The 23,227-nt window shown below is 44.6% G+C and overlaps 1 protein-coding gene across 1 annotated transcript in view; it reads left to right on the top strand.

The window, feature by feature from the left end:
- Positions 1 to 22,608, top strand: part of CFAP99 (cilia and flagella associated protein 99) — a 161,038-nt gene extending 138,430 nt beyond the window's left edge. Inside the window, exons 15-16 of the mRNA XM_038745561.1 lie at positions 15,168 to 15,351; positions 22,229 to 22,608. Of these exons, the coding sequence (XP_038601489.1) occupies positions 15,168 to 15,351; positions 22,229 to 22,360 (316 nt within the window). The 3' untranslated portion in view covers positions 22,361 to 22,608. The remainder of the gene's footprint in view (positions 1 to 15,167; positions 15,352 to 22,228) is intronic.
- The last annotated feature ends 619 nt before the right edge of the window (positions 22,609 to 23,227 follow it).

A 23,227-nucleotide genomic window follows, 5' to 3' on the forward strand; every position in this document is an offset into this window, starting at 1 on the left:
TTTGTACTTCCCAAGCGCTTAGTACAGTGCTCTGCACATAGTAAGCGCTCAATAAATACGATTGATGATGATGATATGTATATATGTTTGTACATATTTATTACTCTATTTATTTATTTATTTTACTTGTACTTATCTATTCTATTTATTTTATTTTGTTAGTATGTTTGGTTTTGTCTCCCCCTTTTAGACTGTGAGCCCACTGTTGGGTAGGAACTGTCTCTATATGTTGCCAATTTGTCTTCCCAAGCACTTAGTACGGTGCTCTGCACACAGTAAGCGCTCAATAAATACGATTGATGATGATGATGATGGACTAAGCACTTGGAAAGTACAATTCAACAACAAATAGAGACAATCCCTACCCAACAATGGGCTCACAGTCTAGAAGGAGGGGCTGTATATATGTACATATCTATAATTCTATTTATTTATATGGATGCCTGTTTACTTGTTTATATATCTATAATTCTATTTATTTAAACTGATGCCTGTTTACTTGTTTTGATGTCCATCTCCCCATCTTCTAGACTGTAAGCCTGGTTTGGGCAGGGATTGTCTCCCTTTATTGTTGAATTGTAGTCTTCTAGACTGTGAGCCCACTGTTGGGTAGGGACCATCTCTATATGTTGCCAAATTGTACCTCCCAAGCGCTTAGTACAGTGATTTGCACACAGTAAGTGCTCAGTAAACGCGATTGAATGAATGAATGAGTGAATTGTAATAATAATGATGGTATTGATTAAGCATTTACTATGTGCCAAGCACTGTTCTAAACGCTGGAGTAGATACAAGGTAATCAGGTTGTCCAACATGGGGCTCACAGTTCTTAATCCCCATTTTACAGATGAAGTAACTGAGGCGCAGAGAAGTTAAGTGGCTTGCCAAAGGTCACATAGCAGAGGAGTGGTGGAGGCGGGATTAGAACCCACGTCCTCTGACCCCCAAGCCCGTGCTCTTGCAACTAGGCCACGCTGCTTACTTTCTAAGCGCTTAGTACGGTGCTCTGCACACAGTAAGCGCTCAATAAATATGACTGACTGAATGAATGAGTGTGGAACTCCCTCATATCCTTCATATCTGACAGTCTACCACTCTCAAACCCTCATAAAATCACATCTCCTCCAGGAGGCCTTCCCAGGCTCACCCCTAAATCTACTCTATCTGCCCTCCCCTCTGCATCAACTGATTTTGTTGTTGAAATATATTTTCCATATGCCTGGTACAGTGCTCTGCACACAGTAAGCGCTCAATAAATACGATTGAAGGAATAAATCAACTATGCAGTTGGCTGTGTGCCCTTAAGCACATTGGTACTTAGTTCCACAGTAATAATAATAATAATAATAATAATTATTATTATTATTATTATAGTATTTAAGTGCTAAGTGCTTACTATGTGCAAAGCACTGTTCTAAGCGCTGGGGGAAATAGAAGGTAATCAGGGTGTCCAGAGTAGGGCTCACAGACTTTATCCCCATTTTACAGATGAGGGAACTGAGACCCAGAGAAGTTAAGTGACTTGCCCAAAGTCACACAGCTGACAAGTGAGAAGCAGCGTGGCTCAGTGGAAAAGAGCACAGGCTTTGGTGTCAGAGGTTGTGGGTTCAAATCCCGGCTCTGCCACTAGTCAGCTGTGTGACTTTGGGCAAGTCACTTCACTTCTCTGGGTCTCAGTTACCTCATCTGTCAAATGGGGATTAAGATTGTGAGCCCCACATGGGACAGCCTGATCACCTTGTATCCTCCCCAGTGCTTAGAACAGTGCTTTGCACATAGTAAGCGCTTAACAAATGCCATCATTATTATTAAGTGGCAGAAGCAATACTTATGTTAATAGTCATATATTCTGCTATTCCCCTAGCCCTACTCTGTTTTCATGTCTGTCTCCCCCTATTATAAAAATGGCATTTATTAAGCGCTTACTACGTGCAGAGCACTGTTCTAAGTGCTGGCACTATTCTAAGCCCTATTGACTGTAAGCTCCTTGTGGGCAGGGATAATAATAATAATAATGGTATTTGTTAAGCGCTTACTATGTGCCAAGCACTGTTCTAAGTGCTAGGGTAAATACAAGGTAATCAGGTTGTCCCACGTGGGGCTCATAGTCTTAATCCTTATTTTACAGATGAGGGAACTGAGGCCCAGAGACATTAAGTGGCTTCCCCAAGGTCACACAGCAGGCAGGTGGTGGAGTCAGGATTAGAACTCACATCCTCTAACTCCCAAGCTCGGGCTCTTTCCACTAGAGAAGCAGCGTGTCTAGAGAAGCAGCGTGGCTCAGTGGAAAGAGCCCGGGCTTTGGAGTCAGAAGTCATGGGTTCAAATCCAGGCTCTGCCAATTGTCAGCCGGGTGACTTTGGGCAAGTCACTTGACTTCTCTGGGCCTCAGTTACCTCATCTGTAAAATGGGGATTAAGACTGTGAGCCCCACGTGGGACAACCTGATCACCTTGTAACCTCCCCAGCGCTTAGAACAGTGCTTTGCACATAGAAAGCACTTAATAAATGTCATTATTATTATGATTATTATTACCAACTCAAGGGGTCAGTGATGGTGTATAGTCCTCTCCTGGTTCTCCTCCTATCTTTCCGGGCGCTCATTCTCAGTCTCCTTCACAGGCTCCTCCTCTAATAATAATAATTGTGGTATTTGTTAGGTGCCTCTTATGTGCCGGGCACTGTACTAAGTGCTGGGGCACTGTAGCAGAGAAGCAGCGTGGCACGGTGGAAAAGAGCCTGGGCTTTGGTGTCAGAGGTCATGAGTTCAAATCCCGGCTCCGCCACTTGTCAGCTGTGTGACTTTGGGCAAGTCACTTCACTTCTCTGGACCTCAGTTACCTCACCTGTAAAATGGGGATGAAGACTGTGAGCCCCTTGTGGGACAACCTGATCATGCTGTAACCTCCCCAGCGCTTAGAACAGTGCTTTGCACACAGTAAGTGCTTAATAAATGCCATTATTATTATTATTATTATTATTATTATTATTATTACTGTACTAAAACCACCTCCTAACTATGGGGATCCCACAAGGTTCAGCTAAGGGTCCCCTTCTATTTTCCATCTTAAACTCACTCCCTTGGAGAACTCATTCGCTTCCACGACTTCAACTCCCACCTCTATGCAGTTGATTCCCAAATCTCCATCTCCAGCCCTTATCCCTTTTCCTCTTTGCAGTCTCACATTTCCTCCTGCCTTCAAGACGTCTCTACTTGGATATCTTGCCAACACTTCATTCATTCAATCGTATTTATTGAGCGCTTACTGTGTACAGAGCGCTGTACTAAGCACTTGGAAAGTACAGTTCGGCAACAGAGACAATCCCTACCCAACAACGGGCTCACAGTCTAGAAGTGGGGAGATAGACAACAAAACAAAACAAGTTGGCAGACATCAATAGCGTCAGTATAAATAAATGTAATTATAGATATATACACATCATCATCATAATAATGGCATTTATTAAGCACTTACTATGTGCAAAGCACGGTTCTAAGTGCTGGGGAGGTTACAAGGCAATCAGGATGCCCCAGGGGGGCTCACAGTCTTAATCCATTTTACAGATGAGGGAACTGAGGCCCAGAGAAGTGAAATGACTTGCCCAAAGTCACACAGCTGATAGTTGGCTGAGCCAGGATTTGAACCCATGACTTCTGACTCCTAAGCCTGGGCTCTTTCCACTGAGCCATGCTGGTTCTCAATCATTAATAAACTACATAGAATAATAAGTATGTACATATAAATATACATATAAATAAATATATATAAAATATATATAATATATAAATACATATAAATATATATGTACATATATTCATATATATGAATATATATTATGTATACATATATTCATTCAATCGTATTTATTGAGCGCTTACTGTGTGCAGAGCACTGTTCTATGTGGCTCAGTGGGAAGAGCACGGGCTTTGGAGTCAGAGGTCATGGGTTCGAATGCCGACTCTGCCACATGTCTGCTGCGTGATCTTGGGCAAGTCACTTAACTTCTCTGGGCCTCAGTTACCTCATCTGTAAAATGGGGATTAAGACTGTGAGCCCCACGTGGGACAACCTGATCACCCTGTATCCTCCCCAGCGCTTAGAACAGTGCTTTGCACATAGTAAGCGCTTAATAAATGCCAATTATTATTATTATATATATACATCATCATCAATCGTATTTATTGAGCGCTTACTATGTGCAGAGCACTGTACTAAGCGCTTTATATACATGTATGTGTATATGCATATATACACAAGTGCTATGGGGCAGGGAGAGTGGTAGAGCAGAGGGAGAGAGTCGGGCTAATAGGGAGGGGAGGAGGAGCGGAGGAAAAGGGGGGCTCAGTTTGGGAAGGCCTCCTGGAGGAGGTGAGCTTTCAGCAGGGCTTTGAAGGGGGAAAGTATGCTAGTTTGGTGTATTTATTGGCATATTTTTTGGCATATTTTGGCTTATTTGGGCAAATTTAACACTTCCAAAACAGAGCTCCTTGTCTTCCCATCCAAACCCTGTCCTACCCCTGACCTTCCCATCACTGTAGACAGCACTATCACCCTTCCTGTCTCACAAGCCCAAGACCTTGGTGCTATCTTCATTCATCCCTCGCCCCAGCACCACAGCACCTATGTACGTATCTCTAACCTATTTATTTATATTAATGTCTTTCTCCGCTAGACTGTAAGCTCACCGTGATAAGGGCATGTGCCTATTTATTTAAATAGTGCACTCTCCCGAGTACTTATTACAGTGCTCCTCACACAGTAAGTGCTCAATAAATACGATTGAATGAATAAATGAGGTAGATACAAGATAATCAGGTCGATAATAATAATAATGATGGCATTTATTAAGTGCTTACTATGTGCAGAGCACTGCTCTAAGCACTGGGGAGGTTACAGGGTGATCAGGTTGTCCCACGGGGGGCTCACAGTCTTAATCTCCATTTTACAGATGAGGTAACTGAGGCCCAGGGAACTGAAGTGACTTGGCCAAAGTCACACAGCTGACAATTGGCCGAGCCGGGATTTGAACCCATGACCTCTGACTCCAAAGCCCGGGCTCTTTCCACTGAGCCACGCTGCCTCAATATGGGGCTCACAGTCCGCTATGCGGCTCACAGTCTAAGGAGGAGGGAGAACAGGTATTGAATCCCCATTTTGCAGTTGAGGGAACTGAGGCACAGCCCAGAGAAGTTAAGTGAGTTGCCCAAGGAAACACAGCAGACAAGTGGCAGAGCTGGGATTAGAACCCACGTTCTTCAACTCCCAATCCCGTCCTCTTTCTCCTAGGCCACACTGCTTCCTAATCTCAATCAATAATCTCAATTGATCAATCAATCGTATTTATGGCTTGATCTGGGCAGGAAACATGTCTGCTAATTCTGTTGTAGTGTACTTTCCCAAGAGCTTAGTACAGTCCTCTCTGCACATAGTAATTATAATAATAATAATATTGGCATTTGTTAAGCGCTTACTATGTGCTTACTATGCGCTTGGGAGGATACATGGTAATCAGGTTGTCCCACGTGGGGCTCACAGTAGTAATCCCCATTTTACAGATGAGGTAACTGAGGCACAGAGAAGTTAAGTGGCTTGCCCAAGGTCACACAGCAGACATGTGGCGGAGCCAGGATTCGAACCCATGACCTCTGCCTCCCAAACCCGTGCTTTTCCCACTGAGCCACGCTGCACTGTATACCATTGATTAAGTGCTTATTCTGTCTGTGGAGAGCTGTGTATTAAAGGCCTGGGAGAGTAAAATGGAATTACTAGGCACAATCTCTGCTTTCTTGCTCTCTAGAAGAGTTTAATCCTATGGGTAATCCTGTAATGTATAATTAATGCCGAAGCAAATTAGCTTTTCATTTTCCTAAATTTGGCTGTTACTTAAGACAGGATGGCTCAGTTTAATGAAAGTGGGGAAAAAATAGAAGAACCACTCACTCGCCTGCTGTCTCCGGGGTTTGGAATGATGCCCAGATCTTTCAGGTAAATTTCAGGTCTGAGAGGAAGAGATTTACTAAAAAGGCAAAAGGATCCTTTAGGAGACCGTGAGTGGAGCTGGGATGTTTTCAGTGGCAAGAAGCCCAGCTCCACCTGGAAAAATGTGGAGAATTTCAACAGGGCTGGGCTCCCCAGGTGGAGCTCAGAACAGTCATTCATTCAATCATATTTATTGAGCGCTTACTGAGTGCAGAGCACTGTACTAAGCGCTTGGGAAGTACAAGTTGGCAACACATAGAGACGGTACCTACCCAACAGTGGGCTCACAGTCTAGAAGGGGGAGACAGAGACGAGACCCTGCCTAGGAGAAGCATGATGGCTCTTAGTACAAGCGCTTAGTACAGTGCTCTGCACACAGTAAGTGCTAAATAAATACGATTGATTGATTGATTGGCTCAATGGAAGGAGCCTGGGCTTTGGTGTCAGAGGTCGTGGGTTCAAATCCCATCTCTGCCAACTGTCAGCTGTGTGATTTTGGGCGAGTCACTTAACTTCTCTGTGCCTCAGTTACCTCATCTGTAAAATGGGGATTAAAACTGTGAGCCCCCCGTAGGACAACCTGTTCACCTTATAACTTCCACAGCACTTAGAACAGAATGAATGAAATATGATTGATTGATTGATTGCTTTGCATATAGTAAGCGCTTAACAAATACCATTATTATTATTATTATTATTAGGGGGTGCTTTAGGGGTGGGGTGCCTCCTAAATCCCCCTGGAGGCTTCAGGATCTTCTTGAAGCTGTTGGTGGGTTTCCTGGACCCCCTGCCAGGGTTGGATAATGTTTCCAGGAGAAGGAGGAGGTCCACATGTTCGAAGGCAGCTGAGAGGCCAAAGAGGATTAGGACAGAGTAGAGGCGGTTGGGTTTGACTAGAAGAAGGTCGTGGTGACCTTAGAGATTGCACTTTTGGTGGAGCGAAGGCGACGGAAGCCTGATTGGATGTGGTCAAGGAGAGAGTTGGAGGAGAAGAATTTGAGACAGCGGGTGTAGAAAACTCACTCAAGGGGTTTGGAGAGGAATGGTAGGAGGGAGATGGGGCGATAACTGGAGGGAACCATGGGATCAAGGGAGGGGTTTTTAAGACAGGAGATACATGGGCACGTTTGAAAATAGTGGGGAATCAATCAATCAATCAATCAATCGTATTTATTGAGCGCTTACTGTGTGCAGAGCACTGTACTAAGCGCTTGGGAAGTACAAGTTGGCACCATATAGAGACAGTCCCTACCCAACAGTGGGCTCACAGTCTAAAAGGGGGAGACAGAGAACAAAACCAAACATACTAACAAAATAAAGTGAATAGAATAGATATGTACAAGTAAAATAAATAGAGTAATAAATATATACATATATACAGGTGCTGTGGGGAAGGGAAGGAGGTAAGATGGGGGGATGGAGAGGGGGCCGGGCGGGCACTATTTGAGCACCATCAAGCACCGTACCCCGTTGAGGAACTGGGATCGTTCAAGAGCAACCGTGACCGTTGATGAAAAAAACAGTTGAAGATGACAATCAGAGAGGAAAGAAAGGTGGGGGCAAGAGATTGGGTCAGACGTGGAGACAGGAGGTGGAGATTGTGAAAGGCGATGGGAGAGCTCCTCTTGAGATTCCACTGGGAGAGATGGAAGAGAGAAGAGGTGGGAGGAGGGAGGGACTGGAGAGGAGCGGGGGAGATTTTAGGGAGGTTTCACCTGATGTTCCAAAGGGGAAGATAGGAAAAGGGAATCAGCGTGGCCTAGTGGATTAAGCATGGGCTTGGATGTCAGAAGGAGAGGGAGACTGAGACCAGAACCAGGAGAACCAGGAGAGGACAGCGACCGGGAAGCCGAGGTTGGATAACGTTTCCAGGAGAAGGGGGTGGTCGACTGTGTCTATGGCAGCTGAGAGGTAGAGGAGGTCTAGGAGGGAGTAGAAGCCCTTGGAATTGGCAAGAAGGAGATCATTGAGAGGGCGGTTTCTGTGGACTGTGAGCCCATTTTTGGGTATATGTTGCCAGCTTGTACTTCCCAAGCGCTTAGTAGAGTGCTCTGCACACAGTAAGCGCTCAATAAATATGATTGAATGAATGAATGAATGAATGAGTGAAGGGGACGGAAGCCAGAATGGAGGGGGTCAAGGAAAGAATTGGAGGAGAGGAACTTGAGCCAGCAGGTGTAGACGACTAGCTCAAAGTGATGATGATGATGATGATGATGGTATTTCTTAAGCGCTTACTATGTGCAAAGCACTGTTCTAAGCACTGGAGGTGTTTGAAGAGGAATAATAATAAGGAGAAGATTGATAATAATGACAGTCATTGTTAAGCACCTAGTATGTGTCACTGGGGTAGATACAACCTAATCAGGTTGGACACAGTCCCTGTCCCACATGGGGCTCACAATCGTAATCTCCGTTTTACAGATGAGGTAACTGAGGCCCAGAGAAGTGAAGTGACTTGTCCAAGGTAACACAGCAGACAAGTGGTGTAGCTGGGATTATAACCTATGACCTCCTCACTCCCAGGCCAGTGCAGTAATAATAATAATGATGATGATGGCATTTATTAAGTGCTTACTATGTGCAAAGCACTGTTCTAAGCATTATATCACGCTGCTTCTCTAGTGCTTTGCACATAGTAAGCGCTTAATAAATGCCATTATTATTTATTATTATGGTAGAAGGAGCGACCAGGGCTTGTTTGAAATCAGTGAGGAAGAAGCCACTGGAGAGTGAACAGTTGAAGATGGCTATTAAGGAGGGAAGAAAGGAGAAACGATTGATTGATTGATTGATTGAGAGGGCCAGTGTTTTGATAAGGCCCCTTTCCCACATGGGACTCACAGTCTAACAGGTTGGGACAATCAATCAATCAATCAATCATATTTATTGAGCGCTTACTGTGTGCAGAGCACTGGACTAAGCGCTTGGGAAGTGCAAGTTGGCAACATATAGAGACAGTCCCTACCCAACAGTGGGCTCACAGTCTAAAAGGACAAGAGGTATTGAATCCCCATTTGAGAAGCAGTGTTGCCTAGTGGTTGGAGCACGGGCCAGGAAGTTGGAAAGACCTGGGTTCTAATCCTTGCTCAGGTCACTTCAATTCTCTGTGCCTCAGTTACCTCATGAGTAATAATAATAATAATAATAATGGCATTTATTAAGCACGTACTATGTGCAAAGCACTGTTCAGGTTACAAAGTGATCAGGTTGTCCCACGGGGAGCTCACAGTCTTAATCCCCATTTTCCAGATGAGGGAACTGAGGCCCAGAGAAGTGAAGTGACTTGCCCAAAGTCACACAGCTGACAGTTGGCGGAGCCGGGATTTGAACCCATGACCTCTGACTCCAGAGCCCGGGCTCTTTCCATTGAGCCATGCTGCTTCTCTGTAAAATGGAGATTAAGACTGTGAGACCTGGACTGTGTCCAACCCGATTAATATATATGTACCCCAGTGCTTAATGCAGTGTCTGGCACATAGTAAGCCCTTAATAAGGCTTACTTATTAAGCTTTATTATTATTCAGTTGAGGAAACTGAGCCATATAGAGTTAAGTCACCCAGCAGGCAAGTGGCAGAGGCAGGATTAGAACCCAGATCTCAACTCCTGAGTCCTGGGCTTGGGTTGTTTCCACTAGTGTGGCTTAGTGGAAAGAGCATGGGCTTCGGAGTCAGAGGACATGGGTTCTAATTCATTCATTCATTCATTCATTCAATCGTATTTATTGAGTGCTTACTGTGCGCAGAGCACTGTACTAAGCGCTTGGGAAGTCCAAGTTGGCAACATATAGAGACAGTCCCTACCCAACAACGGGCTCACAGTCTAGAAGGGGGAGACAGACAACAAAACAAAACATGCAGACAAGTGTCAAAATCATCAGAATAAACAGAATTATAGCTATATGCACATCATTAACAAAATAAATAGAATAGTAAATATGTACAAGTAAAATAAATAATAATAATACTAATAAAAATGATGTTATTTGTTAAGCGCTTACGATGTGCCAAGCACTGTTCTAAGCGCTGGGGGAATACAAGGTGATCAGGTTGTCCTACGTGGGGCTCACAGTCTTAATCCCCATTTTACAGATGAGGGAATTGAGGCGCAGAGAAGTGAAGTGACTTACCCAAAGTCACACAGCTGACAATTGGTGGAGCTGGGATTTGAACCCATGACCTCTGACTCCAAAGCCCCTATACAATTGCTGTGGGGAAGGGAAGGAGGTAGGGCTGGGGGGCGATGGGGAGGAGGAGAGGAAAAAGGGGGCTCAGTCTGGGAAGGCCTAATCCCGGCTCCACCACTTGTCTGTTGTGTGACCTTGAGTAAGTCACTTAATCAATCAATCAATTGTATTTATTGAGCGCTTCCTGTGTGCAGAGCACTGTACTAAGCGCTTGGGAAGTACAAGTTGGCAACATATAGAGACAGTCCCTACCCAACAGTGGGCTCACAGTCTAAAAGGCGGAGACAGAGAACGAAACCAAACATACTAACAAAATAAAATAAATAGAATATATATGAACAATTAAAATAAATAGAGTAATAAATATGCACAAACATATATACATGATTTATATATATATAAATGCACATCATCAACAAAATAAATAGAATGGTAAATATAATACTATATATTATATTGTATTATATTATTATATATTATTATTATATATTATTATATATTATTATATATTATATGTTATATATTATTATAATACTATAATAATAGTAAATAGTAAATATGTACAAGTAAAATAACTTTGTGCCTCAGTCACCTCAACTGGAAAATGGGGATTAAGACTGTGAGCCCCACATGGGACAACCTGATTACCTTGTATCTACCCCAGTGCTTAGAACAGTGCTTGGCACATCGTAAACTCTTAACAAATACCATAATTGTCATTATTATTCGGGCAACTACAGAATTGCACTCAGTCACTACCGTTATTATTACTACCACTACTACTACTATTGATCAATCGATCAATGCTGTTTACTGAACTCTTAGTGTGTGCACTGCTTGGGAGAGTGCAATATAATACTAATAATAATGGTATTTGTTAAGTGCTTACTTTGTGCCAAGCACTGTTCTAAGCACTAAGCACTGTTAATAATAATAATAATAATTATGGCATTTATTAAGTGCTTACGACGTGCAAAGCACTGTAGTGCCAAGCACTGTTCTAAGCACTAAGCACTGTTAATAATAATAATTATTATTATGGCATTTATTAAGTGCTTACGATGTGCAAAGCACTGTTCTATGTGCTGGGCTGATTACAAGGTGATCAGGTTGTCCCAAAGGGGGCTCACCGTCTTAATCCCCATTTTACAGATGAGGTAACTGAGGCATAGAGAAGTGAAGTGACTTGCCCAAAGTCACACAGCTGACAATTGGCGGAGCCGGGATTTGAACCCATGACCTCTGACTCCAAAGCCCGGGCTCTTTCCACTGAGCCACGCTGCTTCTCTCTGCTGTTTTAAATGCTGAGCGCTGTTCTAAGCGCTGTATAAGAATATAATGAGCTGGTGGACACATTCCCCGCCCACGATGGGCTTCCGATCTAGAGATGGTGCCACTGTTACTGCTACTTTTCCACAGCTCCTGCTGCTTTCAGGTTCCCCTCCCTCCTCCTCCTCCTCCATTATCATGAGAAGTGTGCGTAGTACAGTGCTCTGCACACAGTAAGCGCTCAATAAATATGATTGAAGAATGAATGAAGTGTGTTGGCCCTAAATTTCTTGTGGGCTAAGGGGGATCATTCCCGCCCTACAGATTGTAATTCCTCCCAACACTCATCGAACCAGCAGGGCCCAGGGGCAGGTACCCCCCCAATACGTACAATTTATTTCTATTAATGTCTGTCTCTCCCTCTGATAATATAATAATGATAATAATGGCATTTGTTAAGCATTTACTATGTGCAAAGCACTGTTCTAAGCGCTGGAGGGGGATACAGTGTGATCAAGTTGTCCCACGTGGGGCTCACAGTCTTAATCCCCATGTTTACAGATGAGGTACCTGAGGTTCAAAGAAGTGAAGTGACTTGCCCAAGGTCACACAGCAGACTTGTGGTGGAGCCGGGATTCGAACCCATGACCTCTGACTCCAAAGCCCGGGCTCTTTCCACTGAGCCACGCTGCTTCTCTAGACTATAAGCTCGTTGTGGGCAGGGAATGTGTCTGTTTATTGTTACACTGTACTCTCCCAAGTGCTTAGTACAGTGCTCCACATACATTAAGCGCTCAATAAATATGATTGACTGATTGACTGACAAAGGTAACTGCACTGTGACCTCATCTCTAAAGCCTCTAGACCCCCCCCCCCACCTGCCCAGAACTTGCCTGCTCATTCATTCACTCATTCATTCATTCATTCATTCATTCATTCATCCAATCGTGTTTGCGGCATGATGATGATGGCATTTATTAAGTGCTTACTATGTGCAAAGCACTGTTCTAAGCGCTGGGGAGGTTACAAGGCGATCAGGTTGTCCCATGGGGGGCTCACAGTCTTTATCCCCATTTTACAGATGAGGTCATTGTATGTTGCCAACTTGTGCTTCCCAAGCACTTAGTACAGTGCTCTGCACACAGTAAGCGCTCAATAAATACGATTGATTGATTGATTGATTGATTGATTGAGGCACAGAGAAGTTAAGTGATTTGCCCAAAGTCACCCAGCTGACAGTTGGCAGAGCTGGGATTTGAACCCATGACCTCTGACTCCAAAACCCGGGCTCTTTCCACTGAGCCACGCTGCTTCTCATGGCATGGCCAGAAGCTCATGTGTTCTAATCCAGGCTTCACCACTTGTTTTCTGTGTGACCTTGGGCAAGTCACTTAACTTCTCTGGGCCTCAGTGATCTCATCTGTGAAATGGAGATTAAGATTATGAGCCCCATGTGGGGCGGGGACTGTGTCCAACCTGGTTTGCTCGTATCCACCCCAGCACTTAGTACAGCGTCTGGCACATAGTAAGTGCTTTACAAATACCACAGTTATTATTACTGTTATCACATAATCAATCAATCGTATTTATTGAGCGCTTACTGTGTGCAGAGCACTGTACTAAGCGCTTGGGAAGTACAAGATGGCAACATATAGAGACAGTCCCTACCCAACAGTGAGCTCACAGTCTAAAAGAAGTGATAAGTGATCATCATCATCATCATCATCGATCGTATTTATTGAGCGCTTACTGTGTGCAGAGCACTGTACTAAGCGCTTGGGAAGTAGAAGTGATAAGTGATCATCATCATCATCATCATCGATCGTATTTATTGAGCGCTTACTGTGTGCAGAGCACTGTACTAAGCTCTTGGGAAGTACAAGTTGGCAACATATAGAGACAGTCCCTACCCAATAGTGGGCTCACAGTCTAAAAGAAGTGATAAGTGATAAGAGAAGCAGCGTGGCTCAGTGAAAAGAGCACAAGCTTTGGAGTCATCATCATCATCATCAATCGTATTTATTGAGCGCTTACTATGTGCAGAGCACTGTACTAAGCGCTTGGGAAGTACAAATTGGCAACACATAGAGACAGTCCCTACCCAATAGTGGGCTCACAGTCTAAAAGTCAGAGGTCAGAGTCAGAGGTCATGGGTTCAAACCCCGGCTCCGCCAATTGTTAGCTTTGTGACTTTGGGCAAGTCACTTCACTACTCTGTGCCTCAGTTACTTCATCTGTAAAATGGGGATTAAGACTGTGAGCCCCCCGAGGGACAACCTGATCACCTTGTAACCTCCCCAGCGCTTAGAACAGTGCTTTGCACATAGTAAGCGCTTAATAAATGCCATCATCATTATTATTATAAGGGCTGTGGAGCTGGGAGGGGAGTGAATAAAGGGAGCAAATCAGGGTGACACAGAAGGGAGTGGGAGAAGAGGAGTGGGGAAACATCTTGAAATATTTTGTAGAAAAATTAAAAATTATATGGGCAGCAGTGTGAAATATGGACTGGAGTAGGAAGAGACAGGAGGCTGATACAGTAATCAAGGCAGGATAGGATAAATGATTGTATTAATGTGGTGGCAGTTTGGATGGAGAGGAAAGGAGGGGTTTTAATGATGCTGTGAAGATGGAACTGACAGGATTTAGTGATGGATTGACTATGTGGGTTGAATGAGAGAGAGCGGAGTCAAGGATAATGCCAAGGTTACAGGCTTGAGAGACAAGAAGGATGTTAGCATCATCTACAGTGTTGGGAAAGTCAGGGAGAGGACAGGATTTGGGAAGGAAGATAAGGAGTTCTGCTTTAGACGTTAACCTCTGTAATTGAGAAGCAGTGTGGCTCAGTGGAAAGGGCCCAGGCTTGGGAGTCAGAGGTCATGGGTTCGAATCCCTGCTCTGCCGCTTGTCAGCTGTGTGACTCTGGGCAAGTGACTTAGCTTCTCTGTGCCTCCGTTACCTCATCTGTAAAATGGGGATTAAGACCGTGAGCCCCTCATGGGGCAACCTGATCAACTTGTATCCTCCCCAGTGCTTAGAACAGTGCTTTGCACACAGTAAGCGCTTAATAAATGCCATTATTATTATTATGATTCATCATCATCACCAATCGTATTTATTGAGCGCTTACTATGTGCAGAGCACTGTACTAAGCGCTTGGGAAGTACAAATTGGCAACATATAGAGACAGTCCCTACCCAACAGTGGGCTCACGGTCTAAAAGGGGGATTATATGATTATGATTATATGTAACTCCCATTTTCCAAATGAGGAAACCGAGATACAGATCATTTAAGTGACACGACACACAAGTGGCGGAGGCAGAATTCGAACCCAGGTCCGCCGACTCTCAGACCCGTGCTCTCCCTACTGGGACAGCGCTGAATAAATGCCATTATCGATTTATGTCCAGATAGCTAATGGACATAATCCACCTCTGGATTATTATTACACTGCACACAATAAGCACTCAATAAATACCACTGATTGATTAAAGACTGGGCGGGTGAAAAATAATCAGATGGGACACAGACCCTGTCCCAGACGGAGCTTCCAAAGTCAGAGGGAGGGAAAACAGGTATTTTTACAGATGAGGAAACTGAGGTTCAAGGAAGTTGTGACTTACCCAAGGTCACACAGCGACCAAACCTGTGTTTTTTCCACTCAGGCCGGGCTGATTCTCTACCTCGTTCCCTTTTAATTTTTTCTTCCTTTTCCGTTCCGTCCACAGGCACGAAGAAAAGAAAGTAAAGCCCTGGGTAGCCAAAGCCTCTCGGCCTGACGAGCGCCTGTTGGATTTACAGAGAAAGATTGCGGAGAAATCCCTGGAGCGTAAAAAACAAACCAAAGCCCAAAAAGTGGCCAAGCCCACGGGAGAGAGCACAGTTTTGAGAAGATGCAGTGAGAAACACCAAGTGAGATGCTAAGCAGGGGCGAACGAGGGTCTGCCACCCTTCCTAGTCAGTCAGGCAGTCACTTATTTGTATTTATCAAATGCTTACTATAATAATAATTATTATTATATAATAATAATAATAATTTCTAGACTGTGAGCCCACTGTTGGGTAGGGACCGTCTCTATATGTTGCCAATTTGTACTTCCCAAGCACTCAGTACGGCGCTCTGCACACAGTAAGCGCTCAATTAATACGATTGAATGAATGAAATGGCATTTATTAAGCGCTTACTATGTGCAAAGCACTGTTCTAAGCACTGGGGAGGTTAAAAGGTGATCAGGTTGTCCCACAGGGGGCTCACAGTCTTCATCCCCATTTTACAGATGAGGGAACTGGGGCCCAAAGAAGTTAAGTGATTTGCCCAAAGTCACACAGCTGACAACTGGCGGAGTAATAATAATAATAATGATGGCATTTAGTAAGCGCTTACTATAATAATAATAATAATAATGATAGCATTTATTAAGCGCTTACTATGTGCAATGCACTGTTCTAAGCACTGAGGAGGTTACAATGTGATCAGGTTGTCCCACGGGGGGGCTCACAGTCTTAATCCTCATTTTACAGATGAGGGAACTGAGGCACAGAGAAATGAAGTGATTTGCCCAAAGTCACACAGCTGGCAATTGGCAGAGCCGGGATTTGAACCCATGACCTCTGACTCCAAAGCCCAGGCTCTTTCCACTGAGCCACGCTGCTTCTCTGCTATGTGCAAAGCACTGTTCTAAGCACTGGGGAGGTTAACAAGGTGATCAGGTGGTCCCACGGGGGGCTCACAGTCTTCATCCCCATTTTACAGATGAGGTAACTGATGCCCAGAGAAGTGAAATGACTTGCCCAAAGTCACACAGCTGACAATTGGCGGAGTAGGGATTTGAACCCATGACCTCTGACTCCAAAGCTCGTGCTCTTTCCACTGAGCCACGCTGTGTGCGCAGAGCACTTGGGTGAATACAATATTACAACAAATGGATATAATCCCTGCCCACAATCAGTTTATGGTGTAGAGAGGGAGACAGGCATGAATAGAAAGAAATAAATGACAGATATGGACATAAGTGCAGTGGGGCTGGGAGAGGGGATGAATAAAGGGAGCAAGTCGGGGCCACGTAGAATCAATCAATCAATCAATCGTATTTATTGAGCGCTTACTGTGTGCAGAGCACTGTACTAAGTGCTTGGGAAGTACAAGTTGGCAACATATAGAGACAGTCCCTACCCAACAGTGGGCTCACAGTCTAGAAGGGGGAGCCAGAGAACAAAACCAAACATACTAACAAAATAAAATAAATAGAATAGATATGTACAAGTAAAATAAATAAATAAATAAATAGAGTAATAAATATGCACAAACACATATACATATATACAGGTAGGCCACGCTCTGCGCTCTGCACCATAGGAAGCCCTCAACAAATAACACAATTATCATCATCATTATTGTTATTATTGTAATTATTGTTATTATCATTCAGGGAGACCCCCAGAATCTGCCAGATTCCATCATCACCATCAGTGGAATTTATTGAGCACTTCACTTTGTGCAGAGCATTGTACTAAGCCCTCGGAAGAGTGCAAAACAACAGGGTTGACCTCTGTCACCTCTGTCTGTTCCCTTCCCACAACGAGCTTACGGTCTAGTGAGAGAAGCAGCGTGGCTCAGTGGAAAGATCGCGGGCTTTGGAGTCAGAGGTCATGGGTTCAAATCCCGCCTCTGCCAATTGTCAGCTGTGTGACTTTGGGCAAGTCACTTCACTTCTCTGGGCCTCAGTTACCTCATCTGTAAAATGGGGATGAAGACTGTGAGCCCCCTGTGGGACAACCTGATCACCTTGTAACCTCCCTAGTGCTTTGCACATAGTAAGTGCTTAATAAATGCCATCACTGTTATTATTATTGATTACAGATTGTTTACAGGTTCATTATATAGAAGTAACTAACCCTAACCCTCTCCAAAATTAGCAAGAAAGACTGAAGGGAAAAATGGCTACAGCCTAATGGAGTAATAAGATACTCTGCTCATAGTTTGACTTGATCCATAACAATATTAGATTATTTTTCATTTTGTAAAATGGGGATGAAGACTGTGAGCCCCCTGTGGGACAACCTGATCACCTTGTAACCACCCCAGTGCTTAGAACAGTGCTTTGCACATAGTAAGCGCTTAATAAATGCCATTATTATTATTATTATTATTATTATTATTATAGTGGTGAGGGAGACAGATTTTAATATAAATAAATAACATATAGGATTTTAAGATATGTTCATAAGTGCTGTGGGAGTCATTCAATCATTTATTGAGTACTTATTGTGTGCAAAGCACTGTACTAAATGGTTGGGAGAGTACAACAAACAGGTACATTCCCTACCCTCATCAAGCTCACAGTCTAGAGGGGAAGGTAGACATTAATATACATAAATAAATAAGTCGAACTTGTACTTCCCAAGCGCTTAGTACACTGCTCTGCACACAGTAAGCGCTCAATAAATACGATTGAATGAATGAATGAATGAATGAAATAATTATTATTAATAATAATAATGACCTTTGTTAAGAGCTTACTACATGCAAAACACTGTTCTAAGCGCTGGGGGATACAAGGTGATCAGGTTGTCCCACGTGGGGCTCACAGTCTTAATCTCCATTTTACAGATGAGGGAACTGAGGCACAGAGAAGTAAAGTGGCTTGCCCGAGGTCACACAGCACACGTGGTGGAGCCGGGATTCAAACCCGTGACCTTTGACTCCAAAGCCCGTGCTCTTTCCACTGAGCCACGCTGCTTCTGTTACAGACATATACGCGTGTGCTGTGGGGATGGGAGGGAGGATGAATGAGAGAAGCAGCGTGGCTCAGTGGAAAGAGCACGGGCTTTGGAGTCAGAGGTCATGGGTTCGAATCCCGGCTCCGCCACATGTCTGCTGTGTGACCTTGGGCAAGTCACTTAACTTCTCTGAGTCTCAGTTACCTCATCCGTAAAATGGGGATTAAGACTGTGAGCCCCACGTGGGACAACCTGATCACTTTGTATCCCCCCAAGCTCTTAGAACAGTGCTTTGCACATAGTAAGTGCTTAACAAATGCCAACATTATTATTATTATTAAGTCAGGGCAATGCAGAAGGGAATGGGAGAAGAGGTGAGGAGGGCTCAGTCAGGGAAGGCTTCTTAATAATAATAATAATAACAATAATAATAATAATAATGGTATTTGTTAAGCACTTGCTATGTGCGAAACACTGTTCTAAGCGCTGGGGGGTTACAAGGTGATCAGGTTGTCCCACATCGGGCTCACAGTTTTAATCCCTATTTTAATAATAATAATAATAATAATAATAATAATGGCATTTGTTAAGCGCTTACTATGTGCAAAGCAGTGTTCTAAGCGCTGGGGAGGTTGTCCCACGTGGGGCTCACAGTCTTCATCCCCATTTTACAGATGAGGTAACTGAGGCCCAGAGAAGTGAAGTGACTTGCCCAAGGTCACACAGCTGACAGTTGGCAGAGCCGGGATTTGAACCCATGACCTCCCAAGCCCAGGCTCTTTCCATTGAGCCACGCTGCTTCTGATGCTTCTTGGGAGAAATGGGCCTTCAATAAGGCTTTGAAGTGAGGGGAGAGCAATTATCTGTCTGAACTTCTTGACTGCTGATGGGTGGGGACTGTCTCTATATGTTGCCAATTTGTACTTCCCAAGCGCTTAGTACAGTGCTCTGCACACAGTAAGCGCTCAATAAATACGATTGATTGATTGAGGGAGATGAGATGGAGCTACAGTGAGAAGATTAGAATTAGAGGAACAAAGTGTGAGGGCTGGGTGATGGTGGAAGAGTAGGGTAGTGAGCTAGGAGGGGGCAAGGTGAGTGAGTGCTTTAAAGCCAGTGGTCATCATCATCATCATCATCAATCGCATTTATTGAGCGCTTACTATGTGCAGAGCACTGTACTAAGCGCTTGGGAAGTACAAATTGGCAACGTATAGAGGCAGTCCCTACCCAACAGTGGGCTCACAGTCTAAAAGGGGGAGACGGAGAACCAAACCGAACATACTGACAAAATAAAATAAATAGAATAGATATGTACAAGTAAAATAAATAAATAAATAAATACAGTAATAAATGGTAAGTGGTAGAGTAAGTGGTGAGGAGTTTTTATTTTCATGCAGAGATGAATGGGCACTTCTCGGGGCCTCAGTTGACTAGTCTGTAAAATGGGGATTGAGACGGTTAGCCCTAAGTGGGACGGGGACTGTGTCCAGCCCAGTTTGCTTGTATTCACCCCAGGCCTTAGAACAGTGCTTGACACATAGTAAGCGCTTAATAATGGCATTTATTAAGCGCTTACTATGTGCCAAGCACTGTTCTAAGCCCTGGGGAGATTAGAAATCAATCAATCAATTGTATTTATTGAGCGCTTACTGTGTGCAGAGCACTGTACTAAGCGCTTGGGAAGTAAAAATTGGCAACATATAGAGGCAGTCCCTACCCAACAGTGGGCTCACAGTCTAAAAGTGGGAGACGGAGAACCAAACCAAACATACTGACAAAATAAAATAAATAGAATAGATATGTACAAGTAAAATAAATAAATAAATAAATAAATAGAGTAATAAATGGTAAGTGGTAGAGTAAGTGGTGAGGAGTTTTTATTTTCATGCAGAGATGAATGGGAACTTCTCTGGGCCTCAGTTGACTAGTCTGTAAAATGGGGATTGAGACGGTTAGCCCTAAGTGGGACAGGGACTGTGTCCAGCCCAGTTTGCTTGTATTCACCCCAGCCCTTAGAACAGTGCTTGACACATAGTAAGCGCTTAATAATGGCATTTATTAAGCGCTTACTCTGTGCCAAGCACTGTTCTAAGCCCTGGGGAGATTAGAAATCAATCAATCAATTGTATTTATTGAGCGCTTACTGTGTGCAGAGCACTGTACTAAGCGCTTGGGAAGTAAAAATTGGCAACATATCGAGGCAGTCCCTACCCAACAGTGGGCTCACAGTCTAAAAGTGGGAGACGGAGAACCAAACCAAACATACTGACAAAATAAAATAAATAGAATAGATATGTACAAGTAAAATAAATAAATAAATAAATAAATAGAGTAATAAATGGTAAGTGGTAGAGTAAGTGGTGAGGAGTTTTTATTTTCATGCAGAGATGAATGGGAACTTCTCTGGGCCTCAGTTGACTAGTCTGTAAAATGGGGATTGAGACGGTTAGCCCTAAGTGGGACAGGGACTGTGTCCAGCCCAGTTTGCTTGTATTCACCCCAGCCCTTAGAACAGTGCTTGACACATAGTAAGCGCTTAATAATGGCATTTATTAAGCGCTTACTATGTGCCAAGCACTGTTCTAAGCCCTGGGGAGGTTAGAAATCAATCAATCAATCGTATTTATTGAGCGCTTACTGTGTGCAGAGCACTGTACTAAGTGCTTGGGAAGTACAAGTTGGCAACATATAGAGACGGTCCCTACCCAACAGTGGGCAATGATCAGGTTGTCCCACGGGGTCTCACAGTCTTCCTCCCCATTTTACAGATGAGGGAACTGAGGCCCAGAGAAGTCGTGACTTGCCCAAAGTCACACAGCTGGTAATTGGAAGAGGAGGGATTTGAACCCATGACCTCTGACTCCAAAGCCCGGGCTCTTTCCACTGAGCCACGCTGCTTCTCGTGGCTCTTAACGAATTCCATAATTATTATTATTATGGGCAACCACTGGAGGTTCCTGAGGGTTAGTGTCTGTTTCCCCTTTAAAGTGTAAGTACACTGTGGGCAGGGAATTATGCTAAATCTATTGTATTATACTCTCCCAAGTGCTTAGTACAGTGCTCTACACAGAGTAAGCACTCGATAAATTCATTCATTTATTCAATCGTATTTATAGAGCGCTTACTGTGTGCGGAGCACTGTACTAAGCACTTGGGAAGTCCAAGTTGGCAACATATAGAGACGGTCCCTACCCAACAGCGGGCTCACAGGCTAGAAGATACGATTGAGGGATTGATGGATAGGGCAGGACAGATATCAAATCATCAATCATATTTATTGAGCGCTTACTGTGTGCAGAGCACTGTACTAAGCGCTTGGGAAGTACAAGTTGGGTGCCCAAAGTTCACAGATCCAAGCGCATAGACGATGCAGAAGGGAGAGGGAGCTGAGTCTGAACGAACCTGAGCATCTGTAAGTCAGTCAGTCAGTCAATCAATCATATTTATTGAGTTCTTTCTGTGTGCAAAGCACTGTACTAAGCGCTTGGGAGAGTACAATAGAACAATAGAACAGACACATCCCCTGCCCACATGAGCTTACAGTCTAGAGCAAGGGAGACATAAATAGAAAATGGAGAAGCAGCGTGGCTCAGTGGAAAGAGCACGGGCTTTGGAGTCAGAGGTAATGGGTTCAAATCCTGCCTCTGCCACATGTCTGCTGTATGACCTTGGGCAAGCCACTTCACTTCTCTGAGCCTCAGTTACCCCATCTGTAAAATGGGGGTTAAGACTGTGAGCCCCACGTGGGACAACTTGATCACCTTGTATCCCCCCGCCCCAGCGCTTAGAACAGTGCTCTGCACATAGTAAGCGCTTAACAAATGCCATTATTAATTATTTAAATTAGAAATAAAGACATAACAGCTCTGTATGTAAGTGCTGTGGGGCTACGAGGTGGGGATGGATAAAAGGAGCAAGTCAGGGTGGCGCGTAAGGGAGCGGGAGAAGGGGAGAGGAGGGCTTAGTCAGGGAAGGCCTCTTGGAGGAGACGGGCCGTCGGTAAGGTTTTGGAGAAGCGGGGACCGGGCGGCTGAGTCACGGGACTCCCCCTCTTTCCTTCCTGCAGCGTTGTCCAGAGGAGAGACACTGGCGAGAAATCCAAGAGAATCGTCAGAGGCTCCTGAGGACCCTCCAGGGCCACCCACCTTCTCCAGAGCGAGCGGCAAAACGTGCTGCGGGCCTGGCAGCGATGGCCTGAATCCCGGAGACTCCCCTGGGAACACTGGGAATCCTGCCATGAACAGAGCTGTGGGGTTGGACTTGGCCGAGGCCCACCACCCAGGAGGATGGGCTGAGGGGAAAACCGTTTAGGGGCTGGGGGAGTTGGACACTGGGGCCCACGGGTAGGGGGGAAATAGGAGGGAGGGAAATGCTGCGTGTTGTTCATGACATTCCTTACACCGGATTTCTCCCTGCAGGCAGTTCATCCGGTGAATAAAGAACAAAAAGTGGGGGAAAAATAATGGCGGAATTTCCGCCGGCCGATGTGTCTGCTGGGATTTCAGAGCGGGCCCTGCCGATTCTGAGACACACACACACACAAAACCGTTCCTTTCAACACCACGCGCACACACACAACCATTCCTTCTGACTCCACACACACATATAACTGTTCCTTCTGACACCACGCACACACACACAACCATTGATGATGATGATGATGATGGCATTTATTAAGCGCTTACTATGTGCAAAGCGCTGTTCTAAGCGCTGGGGAGGTTACAAGGTGATCAGGTTGTCCCATGGGGGGCTCCCAGTCTTAATCCCCATTTTACAGATGAGGGAACTGCGGCTTAGAGAAGTGAATCGACTTGCCCAAGGTCACAGGAGACATGTGGCGGAGCAGGGATTCGAACCCATGACCTCTGACTCCAAAGCCCGGGCTCTTTCCACTGAGCCACGCTTTTCCTTTCAGTGCCACCCGCACGCACAACCGGTCCTTCTGATGCCACGCACACTCACAACTGGTCCTTCTGACACCACACGCTCACGCACGACCAGGCTTTCAGACACCCCACGCAGACGCACAATTCCTTTTGACGCCACACACCCAACCATGCCTTCT

The sequence above is a fragment of the Tachyglossus aculeatus genome, chromosome 4 (genome assembly GCF_015852505.1).
Source record: "Tachyglossus aculeatus isolate mTacAcu1 chromosome 4, mTacAcu1.pri, whole genome shotgun sequence".
NCBI lineage: Eukaryota > Metazoa > Chordata > Mammalia > Monotremata > Tachyglossidae > Tachyglossus > Tachyglossus aculeatus.